This window comes from Lepisosteus oculatus, chromosome 7 (genome assembly GCF_040954835.1).
Source record: "Lepisosteus oculatus isolate fLepOcu1 chromosome 7, fLepOcu1.hap2, whole genome shotgun sequence".
Taxonomy (NCBI): domain Eukaryota; kingdom Metazoa; phylum Chordata; class Actinopteri; order Semionotiformes; family Lepisosteidae; genus Lepisosteus; species Lepisosteus oculatus.
This window is the reverse complement of record NC_090702.1, coordinates 25,267,822-25,291,321: the sequence shown is the minus strand read 5'-3', so window position 1 is coordinate 25,291,321 and position 23,500 is coordinate 25,267,822. Positions and strand designations below refer to the sequence as shown.

General features: G+C 37.8%; 1 protein-coding gene across 2 annotated transcripts in view; it reads right to left on the bottom strand.

Annotated features, from left to right (window-relative positions):
- LOC102689399 (uncharacterized) overlaps positions 1-22,559 on the bottom strand; it is a 35,948-nt gene extending 13,389 nt beyond the window's left edge. Inside the window, exons 1-17 of one of the 2 annotated variants that reach the window (XM_006633563.3) lie at positions 22,443-22,559; positions 19,510-19,604; positions 18,391-18,505; positions 17,213-17,387; positions 16,469-16,580; positions 15,108-15,214; positions 14,519-14,645; positions 12,927-13,047; positions 11,515-11,600; positions 10,738-10,871; positions 9,765-9,824; positions 5,989-6,052; positions 4,616-4,710; positions 3,947-4,075; positions 2,953-3,067; positions 2,445-2,582; positions 193-359 (exon numbers count right to left, since the gene is read on the bottom strand). In XM_006633563.3, the coding sequence (XP_006633626.3) occupies positions 193-359; positions 2,445-2,582; positions 2,953-3,067; positions 3,947-4,075; positions 4,616-4,710; positions 5,989-6,052; positions 9,765-9,824; positions 10,738-10,871; positions 11,515-11,600; positions 12,927-13,047; positions 14,519-14,645; positions 15,108-15,214; positions 16,469-16,580; positions 17,213-17,387; positions 18,391-18,505; positions 19,510-19,591 (1,827 nt within the window). In that variant the 5' untranslated portion in view covers positions 19,592-19,604; positions 22,443-22,559. The remainder of the gene's footprint in view (positions 1-192; positions 360-2,444; positions 2,583-2,952; positions 3,068-3,946; positions 4,076-4,615; positions 4,711-5,988; positions 6,053-9,764; positions 9,825-10,737; positions 10,872-11,514; positions 11,601-12,926; positions 13,048-14,518; positions 14,646-15,107; positions 15,215-16,468; positions 16,581-17,212; positions 17,388-18,390; positions 18,506-19,509; positions 19,605-22,442) is intronic. The other variant, XM_069192333.1, reaches the window with a different exon arrangement.
- Positions 22,560-23,500: the final 941 nt, after the last annotated feature.

Sequence of the window (23,500 nt, the reverse complement as noted above, 5' to 3'; positions counted from 1 at the left end):
ACACTATGTTTGAAACAAACACAGCAGATCCAAATAGTGTCAATCTTCATTGGCTTTTTTAGACACTTGTGTGAAAAAAACACTGAAGTGAAAGAACAAGAAAGCATGTACAACTCATTGTTCCATTGAAGATAAAATTGCACATATTGTACTATGAAACTTAATCTCAATAAAGAGAAAAAAAATATGTACCTGCTGTTTATTTCTGGGCTGAAGGCACACTGTTCCATCCTCACTTTTACTACACATCACAACCCCCCGAGGGCCAAGGGTCACTATAACACAGACCAAGTGCTCCAGCAGGGGGCGAGAAAGAGCCACAGCACTCTGAAAGACATCTTCCATCAGTGTTGGTAGTTCTAAGAGGGGAAAAAACAAAAGTCCCACCTCATGAGACTTTTCCTATTATTAATACTGAGAAATTCCCCAAGGTAGTTAACCCCTCTTTGCACAGTGTATGTTTAAAAGCCTCTATGCAAAATCCTTAGTTGATAGGAAGAATAAATTGCTTAAAAGTCTTCTTACAAAAATATAAACTGCTTCTACACAATATTGACATATTGTCATTAAGCGAACATAACTTTAAAGGTTAACATTTGAAAAGAGAAGCAAGAGAGTTCAGGTTATTGTCACGAAGCGTTTTTTTCAGGATCCTATGCAGACAGCACAATCCAGAGTGGAGTGAGAAAACACGGGGAAAAAGGCTAGGATAGGGACTGGAAGGAAAACAGGGGGCGTTTCCAAGGTGCGCTGGTGTTTAGGGAGGTGTGTCCGAGGCAAACAAGTCTGAAGGAGTCTGTAAGAATATCGAGAGTGAAGCCAAAGTCCAAAATTGGGTGATCCATCCTGACAAAGACAAACGGAGTTAAAAGCCGGAGCGGGATCCGACGAAAGGTCGGGGGAATAAAAGGGGGTTACGGGACCAGATGCTCGCAGCCCCGGACCCAGATGGTCAGGACGCCGTTGTGAAACCTGTGCCGTCGAGTCGCTCTTGGACTCGCAGGTAGGCGGGCTTCCGGGCGTCCATCTTCCAAAGATGAGCCCAGACTGGCAGGAATGTCTGGCTCTTATAGGAGGGGGACAGGAACCGGAGGCAGGTGCAGGAGATCAGGTAAAACAAGGAAGGGCTGGAGCGTCCTTAAGAGGAGGGGTTTACGATCGTGACAATTATACAGCATAAGCAGTCTTCTTCTTACTTTCAATTCTCTCCCAGTGTACCCATTGATTTAAAGAGTGTAGTGCACCATTTGTTTCATATTGAGCAGATTTTCGTGGTTTACTCAAGTTTGATATATTTTAATTGCAGTTTGATTTGTACTGTCTGTATTTCAATCTCTGCCCGTCCTTGGAAAAACATTCTGCGTTGAGCAGTGCCTCATAAAAGTGTGATGTGTTGGTCTTCACAGGGATACAGTCTAAGACTAAGACTCATCATCTAAAAAGGTACCACACCAAATCAGGCAATTTCAGACATGTACACAATATCAAACTGGCAGTTCCAGACGAACATTGCTCCCGATCCTCTTGGGTATATGTGCACTCTGGGTGCACCTGGTATCATCTGAAATATTTTTTTAGAGGGTCCTTTGTATTCATGTGACCAATGCACTAGTGCCCGGAGTAACTGGTGTGCCCCTGACTGTTCCTTCGCAGCATCAACTCTATTTACCATTCATTTTCTGGTTGACTGTGGCTTATGATATAAACTGCAGCCATATAAATGTATTTTCCACACAGAGCTGTGTGGAAACTGGGAGATACTCTTAGTCGCACTTGAATATTCTTAAGGAAATAAGGACTGGTAGGTTAAATTTACTAGTGCACAAATTGTGAGTGTGATCAAACAATTTCTTATCTTCACAACCTATTTCCTATTAGTCCACCCTTCCTCTTTTCTTAGCCTGTAAGATGAAATTTGCTGAAATTTGATATGTTTTCTTAATATTTTAATTCACGTCTAGTTAATTTTTGTTTTTTTTCTCTGCTGCTCTTCCTTAAAAAACAAAAAAAACAATTGTATGTGTTTTCAAAGCTCATTTCTGATTTTTTTTGCTATGAGGGATGTAAAGTAGAAAAAGGAAATACTTTGGTGCAGTTATTAATTTGATTCATATAGAAGATGTTGTGTTGTGTTTTATACAAGTGGTGCTGTGTTATATACAAGTGAATCAACAATAGTGCTTCTTCTAAAGTGACACTGCTTATCACTGTAGAACAAACAAGGAGCTTCTAGAAATATTTGATTAATGAAACGTATCTGTGATCCTTGGGGATATGATACTGCATTATACAAAATTATTAACAGAGGCAATTCTTTTAAACTGCATAAAGTAAAATGATATGCTGTAAGTCTTCTTGTATTTATTTTTAATTTTCAGACACACATGTAAAGTAAGCTACCGAAGACAGGACTGCTATATGTCTGCTAACCATGTCCCACTTACCTGCTGGGGTACTGAGTCCAAGGGCCTGATTCATTGCCTGCAGTTCAGAAAGATTTGGAGATGTGTAAGTCAGGGATTTCCAGCTGTCAGACAGGAATGGTTTGCAGGCTTTGTTTGTGTCAGTCGGTTCATACCACACTGTAAAAAGATGTGTAATTACTAGTGCATTCGTCTCCAGATTACTCATCCTCACTGAAACACAAAGTACAGCACACATATGCAACAAACTACAACAAAAGGGCAGCCTCAATTAGTGGCTTTTACCATCTTTGCATTGGAACAGCATTGGAACTATACTAATATCAAACAGGGTAAAAAAACATTGTTTTTTGTACATTACTTCCTATGATATATTTATTTTAAAATACACTGAGAGGTATCAAAATGCAGGAAGTGAGTATTGGAACCAATAGCATGTGCTGCGTCTACAATGCCTCTCACTACAAAAAGTTATGTTTACTGTTCTTTGAGCAATCAATAAAGACAAATACAGCACCACACTTCGTACCTGGGACTGCGTGCTTCCTTGCAATTGAACAAACATATTCAATGGTGGAAGATGGAACATTGCCATCTAAACACACCAGAGAGGCTGAGATCAACTGCTCTTCAAACTTGGATACCTAAAAAAAACTCCAGTGAGGATTGTCAACAACAGTAATCAGTTTTGTATTGTTTTATTATATTGAGTATACCATATACTTATTATCAAAAAGAAACGAATCCCTCTATTTATGTGAGTAGTATTTATGCTAGTTTATGTAGTATGTTTTTAGAAATAAATGTATATAGCATAAATGTTTTTTGGTGTATATTTTGATTCATCAATTGGTCATGACATGACTGTTGTGTAAGCACTAAATGTTCTCAAGAGAGAGAAAGATGATGAGGTGGTCTAACATGGTGAAAATCGCATCTGGTGAAAATATAGAAGTCAATTTGCGTCATTGATTGAGAGAACAACACATTTGTGCCAGCAGTACAGCATGTTAGAGGCTTTGCTTTGTCAGCGCCACTCTCCATGGAGCTGTGTTCTCTTTGACAATGAATCAAGCCTTTGTGTACACCAGCCACCCAGATGGATGCCAGTGAATGTGGCTCAGAAACACAGAACAAAAAGCCAGTCAATAGGGAGTCCAAGTATGGTGGTCTGGGTAGGAATGTCTAGTCTTCTACAGAACAGCACATGTAGTGATGTGTTGCCAGGCACGATGACTACACAGTGCTACATTCAATCACCTTCGCCCAATCAACTAACGAATTAGATGAGTTAGTTCTCATCAGTCAGACCAGTCAAAGGATCATGGTTTGTCCTGAATCAATTTTGATGAATTAATCAAAACGAAACATTTAATCAACGTTCAAAACCTTATTTTTAAAAAGCATACACATTTAGAGTGGTATGTTCTTTTTGATTCGTATACAGAATCCAAATTCTTATGGAACTTCAGAGCATAGCTGAATAATAAAGTATTTTCCACTGTAACTGTTGTCACACTTACATACTGCTCAGTGATTTGCTGGTGAATATCCATATCACCCAGTCCAAGGCTGAGCTCTCCTTTCTCTGAGATTACTGCACAGTAAGTTGCAGTCCTTTGCCCTTGTATCCTAGCAACTGCACTTGTGTTCTAAAAAAGAAAACAGCATTGCTAAAAACCTGGGAAAGTAAGAATATCTGTATTTTGTCCCTCAATATTATGTGAAATGCTTTTTAGAAGTAGAATTTTAATGAGTACTGCTGAAATCTAAAATTACATGGCATGCTGAGAGAGATTACTGTGTCTGTGATTAAATTGAAAATAATGTTTCACATCTTTTTTTCCAAAATTAAGATGGGCCAATACTGGAATTCCTCACTGAAGATCATAAACTATGACAATAGACTGGAATGACTAAGACTTTTTCATCCCAGAATGCAGCCAAAGAGAAGACTTTGAGACTAGGTTTGTCAGGCAGAGCATGGGGACTCAGAAATGCAGAAAACAAACCTATGACTGACACATGGAAAGCATAAGATAATGCTTGAAGCTGTTATCTTAGCTGTGGCACAGAACACTGATGGGATGAGTGGTGAGAAAATGAAGAAGGTACTGCAGGTATGATGTCAGTGTTGAAAGCTTAAAGGGGATGTCCAGTCCCAGCTTGTATGCATTTTACATCATGCCTACCATGTGACGACAGTAACGCAGAACGGTCTCTGCGTGCATATCACACCCAATAGCAGAGATGAAGAGAACATCTTCCCCGAGACGAGTCAAACAGTCTGAAAAAACAGAAATCAGCCTTCAGCCCAAGAACTACAATTAATAATCAACCTACAGGAGCTCACCAATGCAAACCCCTGGAGGCCCCCTGCTTCGTTCTTTTTATTAAAGGCAGCATTGCCACCAACTAGCCTAACTGTGTGAAATCTTGCAGGGTGCAGTCAGTACTGTGATAAGAGACGTCCAAGGAAAGAGCAGGTTGCCTCTCTGTTGCTGGTGCACCAGTGAGGTGGCAATCATCCCTCTGGACTTGTATTTCAAAAGCCATGCCCAAGTAGGGTGCTAGGAGGTTCTGTGTTGTACACCACGAGGCCGCTCTTTGGATGAGCTTTCTTTGGAAATGTTAAGCTCTGTCTGCTTGGTCTTTAAAGATTACATGACACTTATTGTAGCAGTAGGAGTAGGAGTACTGACATAACTCCACCTGGGAAGTAACTTCTCCCCTCCTGATCTGGGTCTACTAATGTTGGCTGTTTCACCCAGACACGTGTTGCACTTCAGCTGATTCCTTTCCTGTAGGGAAAAAGCTTTAGGAAACTTAGGGATGAAAAGCAATATATAAATACCAGTAATTATTATAAGAGAGGCAGTTACTATTACCTACCCCATTAATTCAAAATATAAATAGCTCTTAGAAGAGTGATGAAAAATAAGAAAGTGTAAATTATTATTTTTTTCCCAAAAGTTTTGATTTGATGTATCTGTTTGACTACATAACCCAGTATAAAAAGCTGGCCATTTTTAATGTTTATTTCTGCCAAAACTGTAACCATTGAAAGAACCTCAAGGAAATTCAGTTGATTATACAGCTTGGATAATGGCATTCGGCTTTTCTTTAATTTTCATCCCAGCCAGATAAAAACAACTGGTGTACTGACTGAATGCATCATTGTCTGCATCATGTGACTGCAATTTAAAATGGACATTTTTTAATGTCAACTAATAATTAATTCTCCCAGCTGCTAATTAGCTTTTTATGTTCTCTGTTCCCAGAAAGAAAGTGTGTATTTAATATATATATATATATGAAGTGACTACTGTATAGAGTATCTGATTTATAGCAAGTATGAAGCAACACATTTTTTAAGGTGTCTTAAGCTTTAAATAGCTAGAAAATGTGTGCATGTTTTGTTTTTGAATGTTATATGCTTTTGTTTTTAAAAGGAAGCTGCAGAGGACAAAAATTACACTTGCTAAGAACAGGTTAAATATAAGTACACTGAATAATACAGTGTTTATTTATAGTACATGCCAGTGCATCTTGGTGCTCTACCTACCAGCAATATTTCTGCCCACTCCTCCAAATGACTGACAAACGCTTCCTGTATTGGTCTGTCCAAACTGCAGTAGATATAAACAAATGATAAAAAAAGCGTTTTGATGAGCCTTCAACAAATGTGTTCACTTCATTTCTGTCCTAATAATCCTCCTCATTTACATATTCTGTAAATAGCTTTGTTTGAGATGTGTGATGGTATTTCTTAATCATTTGCTGACAGAACTTAGTCAATTAAAAATTAATTTGCACAGGACTAAAAATGTCAACTTTCAAACATGAAAGCCATTTTTAAATTCATGCTTCTCTTTTTCTACTACTTCTATTACAGTTGAATGTTCTATTTTTGCTGCTCAAACATAGCTAGATTCCCAGCTACTGAGATTTTACTGACTGTTCAAAATGGTTTCACGGAGCTTAAAGTGAAATTTAAATTAGATTTGTACAGAAATATGACATGATGTGTTCTCTTAGTGTTCTCTTAGTTTTGTACAGTACTGTTCCTGACAACCACGGTCTTCCCTCTGATTCATTGCCTTTACCAAATTCATCAAACTTAGATATCCCTGAAAAACTGCATGAAATCAATCGATCAAACAATCAAAGTTTATTCATCAAATGCACAACAATACAGCGTGCAGCAGTAATTGCTGTCAATGAAATGTCTTTTCTAGGAGCTCACCAGGAGGGGATAAAAATCACAATGGTTACATAATAATAGTGCAATAGAAATTGAATAAGATAAACTTAGACAAAACTCGATATTAATAGAGCTGCTATGTGTCCAGGGTGTATGCCATGTCCAAGTACTGCAGTATGCTGAATATAAAGAAAACTGTATGTCCATGTAGCCTTTATCGGGATTTGCTAATGGAACTGCATCTTGGCTATCCAGCAGTCTTATTGCCTGGAGGTAAAAGCTGTTTCGTAATCTGTTGGACTTTGACTGAATGCTTCAATACCATTTACCAGACATTAGGAGAGAAAACAGTTTAAGACTGGGATGACTGGTGCCTTCAGAATGGACCTGGCCTTCTTCAGATATCTAGCTGAGTAAATATCCTGGATGTTTGGTAGCTCACAGCCGGTAATGAGCTGCGCTGACTTCACCACCCTCTGCAGTACTTTGCGATCCCGGGCGGGGCAGTTCCCATACCAGGCAGTGATTCCACCAGTCAGGATACTATCAATAGTGCACCTGTAGAAGCTGGCTTAGATATGTGACGGCATGCGGAACTTATTTAGCTTGGAGAGAAAGAATAGGCGCTGCTGTGTTGTTTTGACCACGAGGTTAAGTCCTCTGTGATGTTAACTCCCAGGAAATTAAAACTGCTGACCCTCTCCATTGCAGTCCCACTGATATAAACAGGTATGTGATCTCCTCCCTGGTGTGTCCTATAATCCACGATCATCTCCTAGTCTAACTGATGTTCAGAGAGAGGTTGTTCTCCTGGCACCATGCTGCCAGGGTTTCAACCTCCTCCCTGTATGCAGACTCTTCTCCATCTGTGATCAGGCCGATGACTATTGTATCGTCCGCAAACTTAATGATGGTGTCACGGTCATCTGTTCTGACTCCTGTAAAATCTGTAGTTAAAGACCCTATGCGAGATGGTATAATCCGGAAGAGACTAGAGCAGGACATCAGGGAAGACACAGCAGGATCGGGTGCACACAGGGGTGTGATGACAGCAGTGATCTGGTGCATGATGGGAGCACAGGCGAACGAGTTCAAAAAGAAGTTCGATAGGGGAAATCAGGGTGCAGTCCTACGGATAGTTAAAACCTTGACTGAACAAGGCACTCCGAGCCCCGGACTTAATAGGTCAGGACACCATGATGAAGCCTGTGCCCTCGGCCAGTTCTGTACCCAGTGGTAGGCAGGCTTCCGGGTGTCCATCTTCCAAAGCTGAGCCCAGAACTACGGAGACAATGGGCTTAAATAGGGAAAAGGGGATAAGACACAGCTGGGACAAATAAAACTAGGTACACAACGAAAAAGGTAGGAGCGCCCTCTAGAGGAGGGATGACAACTGTGACAGATGGAATTATGCCTGGCGACACAGTCATGGGTAAATAAGGAGTAGTGGAGAGTGCTAAGCACACAGCCTTGGGTGTCTCCAATGTTTAGTCAGAGTAGAGCATAAGTTGGTGCCCACCCTTATCACCTGCGGACGATCCGTCAAAAAGTCCAGGATTCAATTACCAAAGGAGGTGTGCAGTCCCAGGTCCTGGAGCGTGATGACAAGCTTTGAGGGCACTATGGTATTGAATGCTGAGCTCTAATCAACAAACAGCATTCTCACATATGTTCCTTTCTTATCCAGGTGTGAGAGGGCAGTTTGGAGGGCAGTGGCAATAGCATCTTCTGTTGACCTGTTCTGACGATACGCAAATTGCTGTGGGTCTAGGGTGTCAGGCAGCAAGGAGGTGATGTATGCTTTGACCAACCGCTCAAAGAACTTCATGATAACTGATGTGAGTGCAACAGGGCGGTAGTCATTCAGGCAACTGACTCTGGGTTTCGTAAGAACAGGGACGATGTGGTTTTCTTAAAGCAGACCTTCATTTAATGAATCAAACTATTATTATGCTCTGTGGAAGAAGGATTAAAAGACAAGTGTTGTCTAAGAGCGGAATAAGATTGGAATGTTGTTCCACATCCAAAAAAGATGTAAATGTTCAGCTTCCAGCTACCTGCATGCTGCAATAAACTTCCTTCAGTATTTTCCTTGAAGATAAGTATTGTAGTTAAATTAAACTGAATGGACAGTGTACGTAAACCACACATTGCTAATGCCCTCCTCTCCAATGCCACACTGCTATGACCCCACACCAGTCCAGGTAGAAGCTGAGACTTCCAAATACCAGCCCTCCACCTGCCCAAATTTAAACAACAGCAAAAGCTGATTTTGAGGAACACATTGTTAAAAATAATTACAATTAATATTATAATGACATTACCTAAATTTAATTACATTGTGACTACTAATTAAAGTCTTAAAATATTAAATAAATTATACCAAACTAAATTTTTCAGATTCTTTTTAGAGGTTATTTTATGTAATTCCTGCGCTAGTGCTCCATCTGCTGGAAAACGATCCTACTGCACACGTCTTTTACAGTTTATTGCTTGCGTTATCTGCTTTACTTTTCTTAACCCCAGATTATCGCCTGTTAAATTTCTGTAACAATTTTTAAGAGAAAAGAAAACATTCATAACGCAATATTAATAACCACCAAAGACTAAACATGGTTAATACTACTCTACAAGAAGAGACCCATGAAAATGAACTATTTTTTTATCATTTAATCCAGACAATATTTGGAAACATCCTAATCAAGAGAAAACAAAATAACAATTTGATGTAAAGGTATTTCCTTCTTAACAAAAAGTATTTAGCTTGGTAAGCAAGCAACTCTTGATAAGATTCAACTGAGATATTTGAAATAATGAAATTTACACACAGGGTAAAATCACAGCAGGAAGTCATGCAGAAAATAGTATAAGATGACAGATAGAAACTAAGTAAATAAATAAAGAATTGTGCTATTTCTTTACATAAAATGTTAAGGAACCAAGTACCTAGCTACTGCGTGTTGTAGATCATGCAGCGATAAGACCTTCAAAAAAGTCAGTTTACAAGCCTGTTGGAATCAGTTACAATCCTCCAAACCAGCAAAACAGGTCAAATGACCTCCACTCATTCAAAGCCTCATTCTATATCATCAAGAGTGAAAAGTTAAAAATTAAATTAGGGCTGGACAGTTCCTTACCAGTAACTTCTCCTGTTTACCTTTTGCAATGAAGTCCACATTGATCCCACCAATGACCACCTTAAATACAGCAAAAGACATACCTGACCTCAGAACTAGAGGTCACTAAAATGTCTTATTTTCAAGATTATTGTTAACAAACTAGGGGTGTTTAATCCTGGTCCTAGAGCGCCTGTGTGTCTGCAGTTTTTCAAGGTCAGATTAAAGCAGCAGCACCTCAAGACATGGGTGAAGCCGACCGGATGGTTTAGTTGGGGAAGAGTCAAGTTGGACCAAAAAACCCACAGACACAACAGTCGTCCAGAGCCAGGAGTGGACACACCAGTACTAAAGGAAAAATGTATTTATTTTGTTAGTTATAAATACCCCTTGAATGACATCTGTGTTCTCTTCACAAGTTGCTAAGTGTACTAATATACTGTATTAACTCATTGTAGAACAGGGGAAATGAAGCAGGTGAGAAGTACTCTTTTCATGTGAAGCTTCTACATTTGTGTCTACAAGTTATTTTATCTTGTATTTGAATGTTGAATTTACTCTCAAAAATGCATGAGATGACAACTCTTTATATATACGCACTGTCAGACATCATACAGTTTAATATGCAAAATATGTGGCTATGCATCTCAAAAATAAAAACTAAGAAATGCATCTCAAACCCCTATAACTTCAAGATCTCTTCTTCTTTACATAACACAATGTGTGGTGCGGCTTGTGTTATACTTTAGTTCCAGTTCAAGAGTATTTAACTTGAGGTAAAAATGCTGCTAAATTCTATGAAACCATGGTTTGCCAAACATCCATTAATTTCAATTACAAAATATTATGTACTCAGAAAAAAGACAATATTCACTTTATTGATTTTCTGAGACAGGCACAACTCTTTTACTCTGGCCCTTGATCTGTTGACTCTGATAATATTATCCTTCATATTAAATTATGTATGTTTTTGACAAATGGTAAAGCTACTCACTGTTTTTGGATCAGAGGTTCGCCGATTCTTCTTTTGGAGGAATGAAATAGGTGTCTTTTTTCCTGTTTGCATCTTAGCTAAAGCACAGGCTATCTGGCTGCCCACTTTAGCATTGTTATGAATGAGGGAAACATCTTGGGTAAAGCAGGTCAAGGAAACTCAGTAACAAGATGAATTATGGTAGAAAACAGCCTTTAGATTTTCTTTCTTTAATGTTGTGCAAAATCTTGACTTATTGTAACATGGCTAGGAGATTTGCACACCAAATGCAGCCCTAATGAGGGGAAAATCAGCACTCTAGCAGTTCCCTGTGAATCGGTCTGTTTCTGCCACTTGTAGTTTAAGGTATGGGCCCCTCTCTCCTTCCCCCTATTAGCTAGAACTAGGCTGTACCCCTGAGAAGTATTTTGCTATGGGTCCTGTTGTACTGTTGTTTTAAGGCAACAGCCTGAATCTCAGACAGCCCCATGTACTAATGAACCTTTTTAGGAAGATTTTTGCCAGTTGTTCTTGTGTTGAGATTCAGACAGTGTTTCAGGATTTTGAAGACTTCAGTTAATACAGTACTCTATCTTCCCGTTTTTTTCTGATCACAAACTCTTTCAGCTGAGTTCCTCAACATTCCTACCAAACAACCCTTGAACCCAGTTCATTTAGACAGCATGAACTTTAAGTACATTTTAAGAAAAGGGCTAGGATGTAATAAGGATGACGAATGACAAAGTAAATGTCAAAACTCTTTTTTCCAAGCTGAAATCAAATATTCTTGGAGGATACTTGCTTCCAGGGACTTCCCTTGAGTCAGTACACTGAGTCTGTGTAGTATGTAGGGTGTGACATCTTTTCCTGTTATACCTTTGGCTCTACAGGAAGAAGAAATCAAGTCAGGTAGGTACAGTTATTGGAAAAGACAATTTCATTGTGAACCTTTGGTAGATATTGTATTCTAGACCACATTTGTAAGGATTTCTACATATGCACATGCATCTATTTCATGTATTGTACAATAATCAGGTGATGGTGAGATGAACTTTTGGGCTGGTGGTCTCAGGCAGTGCTAGGTTGAGCACACGCGCTGCAAAATCTTTCACTATTTGCTTGATATTAGTTCTGTAATAAAAACACTTAGAACCTAAAACACTTGAGTCCACTTGGAATGTTGCAACATGCAGCCATTTCATGACAACAACTCAACTTGAACCTTCATGATTGACAGGCTTCTACAATAAATCCACTGCACTGTATTACATAATGATTGCTTCTACCTGATCTATCTGATTCTACCTGATCAAATAAATATTCTACCTTGAGAATGCATGCAACTATGAAGCAACGTATACCTCTTGTTTTACACATCTCAGAAAATGCCATCTATTTCAGATCTGCCCTAATGTTCTTTAGTGCCTGAACTCAATATTTCTCTCCATATAAGGATAAAGTGGGCTATGGTATATAAATTATTCATCCAATGGGCCAAATACAAAATCCCTTTCTGTCCCTTACGGATTTCCTGAACAGACACAGTAGCATAACATTCTGCTGGAGACCAGCTGTTTAAAAAAATGTCATGGGGTGGCATGACTTGCTAATGCCATCTTAGATGGTACTTTCAATCTCCTTTCTTCAGTCATTTCACCCACAAAACCAATTTCTTTTATTTGTTCTCATAATGTATTTTGGGCAAAACTAACCACCAATGGAAACTTATCAAAAAAACCTACCTACCCTTGTTTTAACTTCCTAATTAACTTTAAGTTGCTGGTTTAGTGTAGCACCAGTGCAATAAAATGTTAATGAAAAGATTACTGTCTGCCTCACACAAGGTCAGCAGCTATTGGAATATTTATTTCTGTACAGTTCTGCTTCAAAAGGTTTAAATGCATTTATAAACTCTGATCCTTTTCAATAGCAGCACCAAGCCCCACAATTTCATGACGCTCTGAGATGTGTCAGGTTTTCTTACGTGAATTTCTCACTTTTCATAATCTTCCAACACAAGGCAGAACAGCTGTGCGTAATGTCACAACTGCTGTACGTCAGTCTTTATTGATACCAGCCTTATATGGAGGAGCCCTCTGTATCTGCAGTCTGAGCTTAGACACCAGGGCTGCTCCTTCCATTTCCATCACGGAGCAAGTCTCTTAGCAGTGTAAACAAAATCTGTCCTGTTTCAAAACACTCGTTTTTACCTGGCTTCTTCCAGGGCGGTCTGGATGCCGGCTTCAATCTGCTGGCCCTTGGCTGCCTGCTCCTCTGGGATGGGAACTGCCACCAGCACTCCACTCTGCAGGCCCAGGGAGAGCGCGTGTGCTGCATGACAGAGAGAGCTGCAGCTAGAACGCCAGCCCCAGGTGAATACTGTAGTGGCTTACTGTGGCGTTACATTAAACTGTCTTTTTTTAATATCTAAAACATCTGCTTATAATGGCGGTGTGTGTGTTCAGTCTGACTCTTTGTGACCTCATGGACTTCAGTGTGCCAGACCTGTCTGTCAACAACCGCTTCTCTGAGCTCTTGAAAAATTCATATTCATTACTTCAGTAATACTATCTATATATCTTAACCTCTGCCACCCCCTTCTTTTCCCTTCAATCTTTCCCAACTTCAGAGTCTTCTCCAGTGAATCCTGTCTTTGCACTATATGGCCAAACTATCTGAGTTTTAGTTTTACTATCAATCCTTCCAATGAACAATCTGTGTTTATTTCCTTGAGTATTGACTGATTTGATCTCTGTGCAGTCTAAGGAACTCTCAACAACAATTTTCTCCAACACCACAGTTCAAAAGCATCGATTTTCTGACGCAAAGCCTTACTTATAGTCCAACTCTCACATCCATATGTTACCACAGGGAAGACCATAGTATTCACTGTATGGATCTTTGTTGACAATGTAATATCTTTGCACTTTAATCTTATCCAAATTTGCTTTTGCTTTCCTCCCAAGAAGCAAGCATCTCTTGATTGTATGGCTACAATCACCATCTGCTGAGATCCTTGAGCCCAAGAAAAAATCTGTCACTACCTCCACTTCTTCATCTGTTTGCAAAGGATTAATATGGCCCATTGACATAATCTTCATTTTTTCATGTTAAGCTGCAGGCCAACTTTTGCACTTTCTTCTTTTACCTTCACCAACAGACTCTTCAGCTCCTCTTCACTTTCAGCTATAACAGCAGTACCACAATGTTAAATACTAAAACACAATATTGTAAGCTCCTCTCTTATCCAATGATCAGCATTCAGTTCACAGTAATCTACATTATTAATGCCTTTTATCTCAATGATTGGTCCCAGATAATACATTCCTCTTCAACATTTTAATATTTTTAACATCACTGCCACAATGAAAACAGGTTAAGGTACAAATAGAACCACTGAACTTGAACTTGAACTTGAACTTTATTGCCATATGTAACCGGTACTGGTACAATGGAATTCTTACTTACAGAAAGTCTCTCGATTGTAAAACACTGTATGTCAGTATAGGGATAAAATAAATTTAGGAATATATTAAATAAGGATACATTTGAAAACATTCAATTAAAACATTTTGACCTTCAGAATTAGGGCTTGGCTAATTCCTTTCTACAAAACTCAGATCCTTTATTGTCTACCACAATTTCACAGTGGTGAAGAATGAAATTATATGCTATTTAGGTGGGCTATGATCTCAATTAAACTACATTGTTAATTACAAGTGATTTATAAACTGTGAAACAGTCTCATGTGCTAAGTACCAGTAATGCAGGATTTGACTCTATCAAGGTTATTTCTTCTCACCAATAAGCTCTGAGGCCTCTTTGGCATCTGCCACATTGTATGGGGAGCTGAATCCACTTTGTGGAGAAAAGAATGCTGGAAAATCCCTGGATTTTCCAAATGTGGCAACGCAGACACCCAGTGTTTCCTAATAGAAGACACATGATGAAATTAAAAAAGCAAGGAATTTTAGAAATTTGATCTGAAAGTAATTAAATGCAACACTTGTGTTACAGTGATCTTTGTCTCATTTCCCTGCTGTCACTCATTCAGACAATTCAGGCCAAAGCATGTTGTATTAAACACTGATGTATCTCAGTCACAGTGATTTAAACTGTCACCTTTATGGTGATTTCATGCATAATTATGATCCATTATCCTTTTTAAATAAACATAGGGAATGAAATGAAAAAACGAAACCAAGTGATCAGTATCACAAATTAGAGATTGTCCTAATATTTTACCAATATTGCGTTTCTTTTCAATGGTTTTTACAATAAAAAATTGAACAGAATTTCTGAACCTCTTGTAGATTTCAGGGTAGTTTACTTTTATATTAAATCTGGCATAGTTCACATTCCATATCGTTTTCATCATAAAAAATACACACCAAGTATTCTAAAGTCCGGCCGATGTCCAGGATGGATTTTACTCCAGCTGAAACCACGGCGATGGGCGTGCGGCCAAGCTCAGTGAGGTCCGCACTGATATCCAATGCTGGAGTGATCAAAGGGCAGTTCAGCCATTAGAACAACATCCCTTCCATGAACTACTAATGGAACAGCTAGGTAAAGTAGAATTGCAAAGGAGAAAGGTATTGTGTATTATGGATAGCACCAGTCTTACAGTCAAGAGCAGATATGAGTACACAATGTGTGGAAATCACAAAATTACTGAGTATAAATAACTTAGTTTCTTATATTCCAATGTACATGTATTACTACACTACACAGCCATTTAAACCCTCTAGCCTGGTATCATTGCTTTGCTATATTAATGTACTGTGTTAAAATGGATACCCCTAAATTTTCCAGCTAAATAAATCTACAGATTAATTGCTCTGATAAAGATAAACATTTGCAAGTGTCCCGTCTATTTCCAGTAAGTAATGCTCTTCAATCTTGTCACCAGTAACAATTCCTTTTATTTAAAAAATATATATTTACCAACCAATAAAGCATGAAAAATGTCTTGATAGTAAATGTACATTTTGCAGTTGATGTATTCTTCAGGGTTCTCAGAGGAAGTTGCTTTATCAGAGAGCCTACAACATCATTGTCTTTAAGTACAATTTCAGTGATTATCCAGTCAAGGGAAGCAAGATATGAGCAAACTATGCATTGTGTTGTAAAAAAATGAGTCTTTCCACGCCCAAACCTTTTGAGCATTATTTTTCTTATCCCAGACTTCTTCTCGATATACTGTACATAGAAAGTGAATACTACAGAGGGAAATAGTAATTCAAAAAGTCATCAATCCATCCAATTTCTAAGCACTTTTTCCAAATTGGCTGCAGGGGAGCCAGAGCCTATCCCGACAAGCAACAGGCACAAGACAGAGTACACCCTGGACAGGACGCCAATACATCACAGGGCACACACACAGACAAGCACATGCTCACACCAGGTCAAAGTTCCTAGAAGCCAGATAACCTCCCAGTATGTTGCAGGACTGTGGGAGGAAACTGGAGCACCCAGAGGAAACCCACACGAACACAGGAGAACATGCAAACACCACACAGAGAGCACCCCGGGTCAGGGATTGAACTCAGGGCCTCAGCACTGCAAGGCAGGAATACTAACCACTCTGAGACCACATTCCATGGTATATGGTCAAGGTAAAAGACAGAAATCACCATAGATTATCTCTTTGGTAGTTTAATAGATAAAATATCATCAGTAACATATAAAAATACATTTTGTATATAATTAAAAAATGAAAAGCATGCATGCAATCAGACTGGGCACTCACTAGTTTCTCCTCCACGGTGCACTCCCCCTATCCCCCCAGTCACAAACACCGGGATCCCCACTCTGTGTGCTGCTAGCATGGTGGCTGATACAGTGGTGCCCCCTGACAGCCCCTGAGTAAAGAACACACATAGCACTGGAGTCCATGGAGCTTCTCCTTCGCCTAATCCTTCAAAAACAATAGTCAGCCAAAGAAAATTAACCAACCAGTCGAAATTAATTTATTACACACCTTTCCGGGCAGAGCTCTGTGCTCGAACATGTAGTATATGCAACAATTTGTAATACGTACGTGCACAAAACCTTCCGGAAATCCAAGCTCAAAATCTTGGGGCGGATAGGAAGGTTTGGAAGCTTATTAGAGCCACGGAGAAAAAATGTGTGTTGAAACAACATAATATTGTGTTTAAACTAATTTTTGCATTATTTTTTTTCATTAAACAAGATAACATTGTGTTAAAATGAGATCATTATTTTGTGAACAATGTAGCCTAATATATTACTAGCTTGCAATATATACTATATGCAATAATATTCCCCCAGAATAACAACAGAGTTATTGATTTAGTATTTTTAATTACTGGTGATATGTTAGCAGCACTATCTCAAGCTTGCAGCTTTGCAGTTACATGCTCATACATGTCATCCAATCATCCAATCACTCAGTCGAGACAACATCTCAGCCAACATGTCAATATCATGGAGCTTAACGGCCATGGGACGGCATATTGAAACAGGTGCCTACCTTGCTGATGACGTAGGGTAGGTCTCTGCAGGACACTTTGAGAGAGGAGGAGTTACCAGCCAGAAACTGAAGCTGTTTTTCTGACAAGCCCACATGCACTCTTCCCTGTAATACGCCGATAGTGGCAGGTGTAGCTCCATTGGCCTTTACTATGGCTTCCACTTCTTTTGCTGTGCTATAAAAATCATATTTTTCCAATTGGTTTATGACTTTGTTATGCTCTTATTTGTGTTAGAAATTTAAAAAGTTTTCATATCTTACGTATACAGGCAATTTCTTTCCCTCCCCATTTTTAAAGCAAAGATTATGTGACGAATGTATTCAAACAATTACTAAAGTCTAGAAGATACACCTTAGACATGTATCTGAGTCCTGATTTTGTTAGTCTTTCTCATATTCAAATTCCTAGTTCCCCTGTTCATATCTCTGTTTATATTATTGTATCTCTACAACTGTTGTATCTGTCATACACCTCCGGACTGTAGCATTATCTACTCAGTGGTTCACGGTGGGCCGTGGAAATTCTGCTTAAAATGCTCTTTGTGACATCTTCCACAAAATGACTCTCCCATCAGAGATAAAAAAAAATCGATTTGGGACTTCACTGACATTGTCGGGAAGAATGTTTATAGTTCTTGCTGTGTTCTGTTTTTCAAAGACTTCTTTTCAGACTTTTTTTCAGGTTGTCTGCAATAATCAAGGGCTTTTTTCAAGAACTTTGCTGTGAAGGCCTATTTCCCATTTCCTTCCAACACTGTCTTGTACAACATCTGAAGTACTCGTGTTTATATTTGACTTTGAACAACATGTAAGAGGAGGAAAATAAGATTAAAAGAAAATGAGACTACAAGAAAAACAAGAAATACTGATGGTCTTTAATGGTTGTTGAAGATATTATAAATTCAGTATACCATGGCCTATATCTGTATCACAGCAGTATCACCACAGTAAACCAGAAGAAGAGGAAGAAAAGTATAATTTAATTTCAAGAAAATGTCTTGCAGGAGTCACAGTTACTATAATTTGTCAATTGCTGCATAAGAATCAAAAAGAAATTCCAATACATTTTAAACTATTTGTTACGTTAAACTAATGTCACTTAATAAGATCAAATAGAGAGGCTTTTTAGAACTTAAGTGCAGTGAAATTTATGAATGTGTAGAGTCATTCAAACATACCTCAGATTACGAGGATAGGGCATGCCATGTGTAATAATGGTGCTTTCTAAAGCCACAACTGGCTTCTGATTCGCCAAGGCTTCTGACACAGCTGGGTGGACTTTGAAAAGACTCTCTGCAAAATTAAACATTAATTATTTTAATGCATTCTGTAATATTATCTTCAGCCTTTGAATCTTGCTCACAGAGGAAAATGGTCAAGATTTCTAACTATGTGTTTTTTTTCAGCCACTCGACATTCAAGAAAGAAATACCTTGAAATATTCTTTCCCTATTCTAACCTCTCAGCTAGAACCCACTAGTTCAATAACGAGAATGATTGTTTTGTTTATTTTCACTCGGACAGAAAGGCTCATATTACATATTTGAATCCTCATTTGAATTGATAATTTTATTGATGTTAGTTTTTTATTTTTTTTCTATCTTACACTGTAACCTGACATTTGTGAGGTTTGAGCAGATGAACAAGACAAGATAGCAATTATAATCTCTATTGTTAGCAATACAAATCAGTGTTTAGTTTAGTAAGAGCTCAGCTGCAACATAAAAAAGACAGGCTGGTCCTGACTTAACCCCATGAAAAATGATTCTTCTCAGCAGCATTTCAGTTAAGTCCAGTTGCTTGATCTCTTGGTATTTGTGAGAAGATGTTCAAGCGCTCAGAATAATCATGTTTTACAGTTTAGATTTTAAGGTTTGGCAGAGCGCTACAAGATCTTTTATTTTCATTTCAGCTCTCACTCATTTATTATTTGAACTATTTATTAGCTTGATTAGTCAAGTTACGATATTTTCAAAGCCACATATTAAAGAGACGTATTAAAAGACTGGAGGGTTGTACTGTATGTACTCTAGCCATAAAGACCCCCTGAAATAACAGACACCGACAGCTGTTTCACACTTATTTGAGCTCGTCGGTGGGACACTAAACCCTCACAGTGACAGTTATTATCTTTTACGAATTTTACGTTTTAGCCAAGGTGGTGTGAGGACCAACCTATAGCAATGATTAATAAATATCTGAACCTTTCTTCTACCTCTTTCATTAACTAACACCCTCCAAAACATTTACAAAATCGGCAGTGTTATGTTAAATAGAGCACTAATGGGTCACTTTACCATGAAGGCTTTGTTTCTGAGCTGAGCTGTGGAATGTCGGAACTGCATATCTTTGAAGAATGAAAGAACCCTTCCGCAGCATTCTACTTTTGGACCTTACAAAAAAACAATTAGAGTATAATACATGTTACAAATGAGAAACAGTCATGTGGTCTTTCTCTTTCAATTGAAAGAACCTTATTCATTCAAAGAACACATTAAGATGTCAAACAGGATTCCATGAAAGCTGATTCCACAGCATGGCTTGGAATTTTTTATATGAATCGTTTTCACATTTTGTTGCATTAAACCTTGCAATCATGACACTTTGAAATAGCAATTAATATCTGTTATAGTGTATGCACAACCTACTCCACACAATCGAAGCAAAACACAAAACATATGAAAGAAAAATAGAAAGGTCGTGATTGTGTAAGTATGCAAAACCTTGTTGCGATGGCAAACCTAAATTAATTTAGATGCACAAAATTACTTTAACGAGACACACAATTAGAAAGGTTAAGGCAACTCAAGTTGCCTCTGTACAATAATACTGGTTCACTTGTTTTGGTTGATATTGTCGATCCCTTTTCAGACTGTAATATTATATTTACATCTATATGTAAATATATTTACATATATTTACACATACATTTAAATTTACATCTCCACAATTTCCATGGTCCAGGCTACAATGATTCAACTAATTAAACCAATAATGTACTTATAATTATGGAATTTTTGTAATTTTCAATTACTTCCAGAAACACAAAACATCATCAACTAGTGACCAACAGATGGTGTTTTGTATGCGCAGGTATTAAATATTGATACCTCTCTTGGTAAAATAAAAAAAATTGCTTTTTCAAAACATAGTTTTGGTCTATTAAAACAATTGCACAGTTAATTCGATTATATTAATGTACTCTCTGGGTTAAAGATAAAATTAGTTTGAATATTACTTATGAGCATTGTAATCTTACCTACACTATCAAATATGCCTTTTCTGTCATCAATAATTAATTTTGCAAATGATTGTTATTACAAGTAAAACAATTTTGCAATTGTAATAGTTTCAATCTCTGAGGATGAAAATTAAAAAGAATTCTGGAGTTCTCTTATAATTATCACTCAGCAAGATGATTTTGTTACTATTTAGGACTCTCTGAATTCTGCACATTAACCGATGTTAAGCCACAATGGACTGCGAGCTGTAATTTACATGCTCATGAGTTTAAGAATGAAGCTTTAATTTCACCAAATGCTTCTTACAAGATGTTATATATTAAACTGCATACCCTACTGTATTCCATCACAGAAATATTGTATCTGTGCTAACCTTGACCTTATTTTTTATTTTATAATTTTGAATGTAGTTTCTAATTTTTATTGTAAATTTTGTATTTCATGTTTTATAACTACAAAACTAAATAATAATTTAAATATCTTCATCTAACTGTTTAGACAAACTTTACCTATACTTAACCCACTATCTCTCAAAATGAGCACTAGTTAACACACTAACAATGCAGTCTACATCCTGACTTTATCAAAGGAAGTGGAACAAGCTTCCCAGCCATGTTGTCAAAACTTTTACCATGGTTGGTTTCAAGAAATGGCTGGATGATGTGCCAAGATCAATTGCTTGCAAAAAGTATGCATACGTCTGTGTGGAGACCACATGTTAAGCATACTTTTCTACATAAAGAATTCACTGTAATCATAGTTTTGTCATTTTCTAGAACAAATACATTATATAAATACATTTGTCTCTCTTCTTTGAACACTGGATAATCACAATGTACCCTCTATTGCCCTATCTGCCCTCTGTCCCTTCCAACTTATCTCAACTGAACAAGAAACTGATTACAAAACAGCTATGGTTAAAAGGCCACTTGTACTTCAGCTGCCCACAGTACATACTGCCTTAAAGAGACAGCAGTAACACAGTCAAATACAGTATACAAGAACACTTTGGGAGATTCAAAAGTGAAGCTCACGGTATGACTTAAAGGTGGATTTGTGCTTGAAAATATTTATATCACATCACCAGCATCTTCAGAACTTAAGGTAAAGAAATCAGTCAGAAACGTTTTGAATGGCGGAATGCAGAAATGTGCATGTTAGCCGTTGATGATTTGTGTCCAGCACAGACAGCAACCAAAACAAAACTGAAAATATTTCTCTAAATTTCGTGTTAATAGAGCTTGTTTTGAGTTTATTTTCTCTTCAGATACAAAATTGTTTTTTTTTACTGTTTATTTGACATTTTTGTAAAAATATGACAAATGTAATTAGCTTGCAGGAGGAGTTAAAACCTCCTCCAAAAACTGAAAAGTTGTTTTAGGCTGAGTGATGTTTCTGTGAAGTGTTGTGGCATACAGTATCAAACATGTTTGGAAAAAAAACAGCCTATTTAAGTATCCTGTTGTGACCACATTAATGTCAATTCTGATTTTTTTACATAAAGGTTATGTTTTTTGTTTAATTGCATTGATTAAAAACTGGGTCCAACACTTATAAATTTGGATATAAATAGAAATGAAATGAAATTTGCATTACATTAAGTTTGCATTTGACTTAATCTGTTTCTCAAGCAAATGCAGTTGAACCCAACAAGGGGTTTAGAGACTGGGCTCTGTATATTGATATAAAATCTCACAGTTTTACATGGCTGGTAGTTCTTTATGCTTATAGAATACAACATTTTTGTGGGGCCCTAGTTTCACTGTAGTCTTTTTTTGGCAGTTACACTTAAAAAGACTAAATAATTTCTTTGCAAGTAATCAATAGATCATCACTTAGATCATCTTCCTAAAGATATCAATTTGTCACGTGTTTCTTATGATTATTCTCAAGGACATATTTTTTAACAGAAATATATCATATTGAAGGATTAATATTTTTTCCCATTATTTTCTAACATTGTAAAAAAATGTGTTGGTTGTTCTTACCTTTCCCACCGAGTGTCAGAAGAAATGAACTTTGGCCCCTGGCTTGTGTTTATTTTATCAATGTTCACTGGTGAGGGATCAGCCACCCCCTCTACACTCCACTCCCCACTCCCCACTCCCCACTACCACAATACCCAGGTACTGAAACATTTGTGTTATTGATGGAAAAAGAGGTGTTAGTGAATTAAGGATCTGTGTTTGTCTGTTGGGGATCTTGTGACTATAAGCAGACGGTAATTTATGTGGGTATGGGCTTAATACATAACAGTTGTAATGACTCCTAAAATTTTGATTCATCTTTGTTGTAAAGGGGAGGTCTGGTTAATGTTGGTGTGCTCAAAAAATGGTTCATGACAGGTCTAACTCACGTCTAGGATTGTATTGGGGTCTTCTGGGTAATATATCATATCATGTGGTGTGCTGGGGTTGTTTTGTTATTTCAGAATCATTTGGCTGCAACAAGGTTCTTATTGCTAGAATGTAGCTGTTCAAAGATTTTTTTTGTCACAGCATCTGGGTTTTACAGTACACCATCTTCAATTAGATAACATACACATAGAGATTTTAACAAAATTAAATAATATATATAAGATGTTTTAACAGACTTACAAATGTATCTTAATAACTTCCTCAAATATCAAGATTGACACTCATGCCTGCAACCATATCAAATAGTGACAGGGTCACTATAATGTAAAAAGGTGCCATCCTTCAGATAAGATATAAAACCAAGGTCTAGACTCTCTGTAATCATTAAAAATCCCAGAGTGTTACCCCAGTGTCCTGGCCAAATTTCCCATTGGTCCTTATCAATCATGGCCTCCTAATAATCCCCATCTATGAATTGACTTCATCACTCTGTTCTCCTCCCCACTGATAGCTGATGTGTGGTGAGCGTTCTGGCGCACTATGGCTGCCGTCGCATCATCCAGGTTGGGCTGCTCATTGGTGGTGGTGGAGGGGAGTCCCCATTACCTGTAAAGCACTTGGATGGAGTGTCCAGAAAAGCGTATTATTATTATTATTATTATTAATTCACATAATATTTTTAAGTCAGT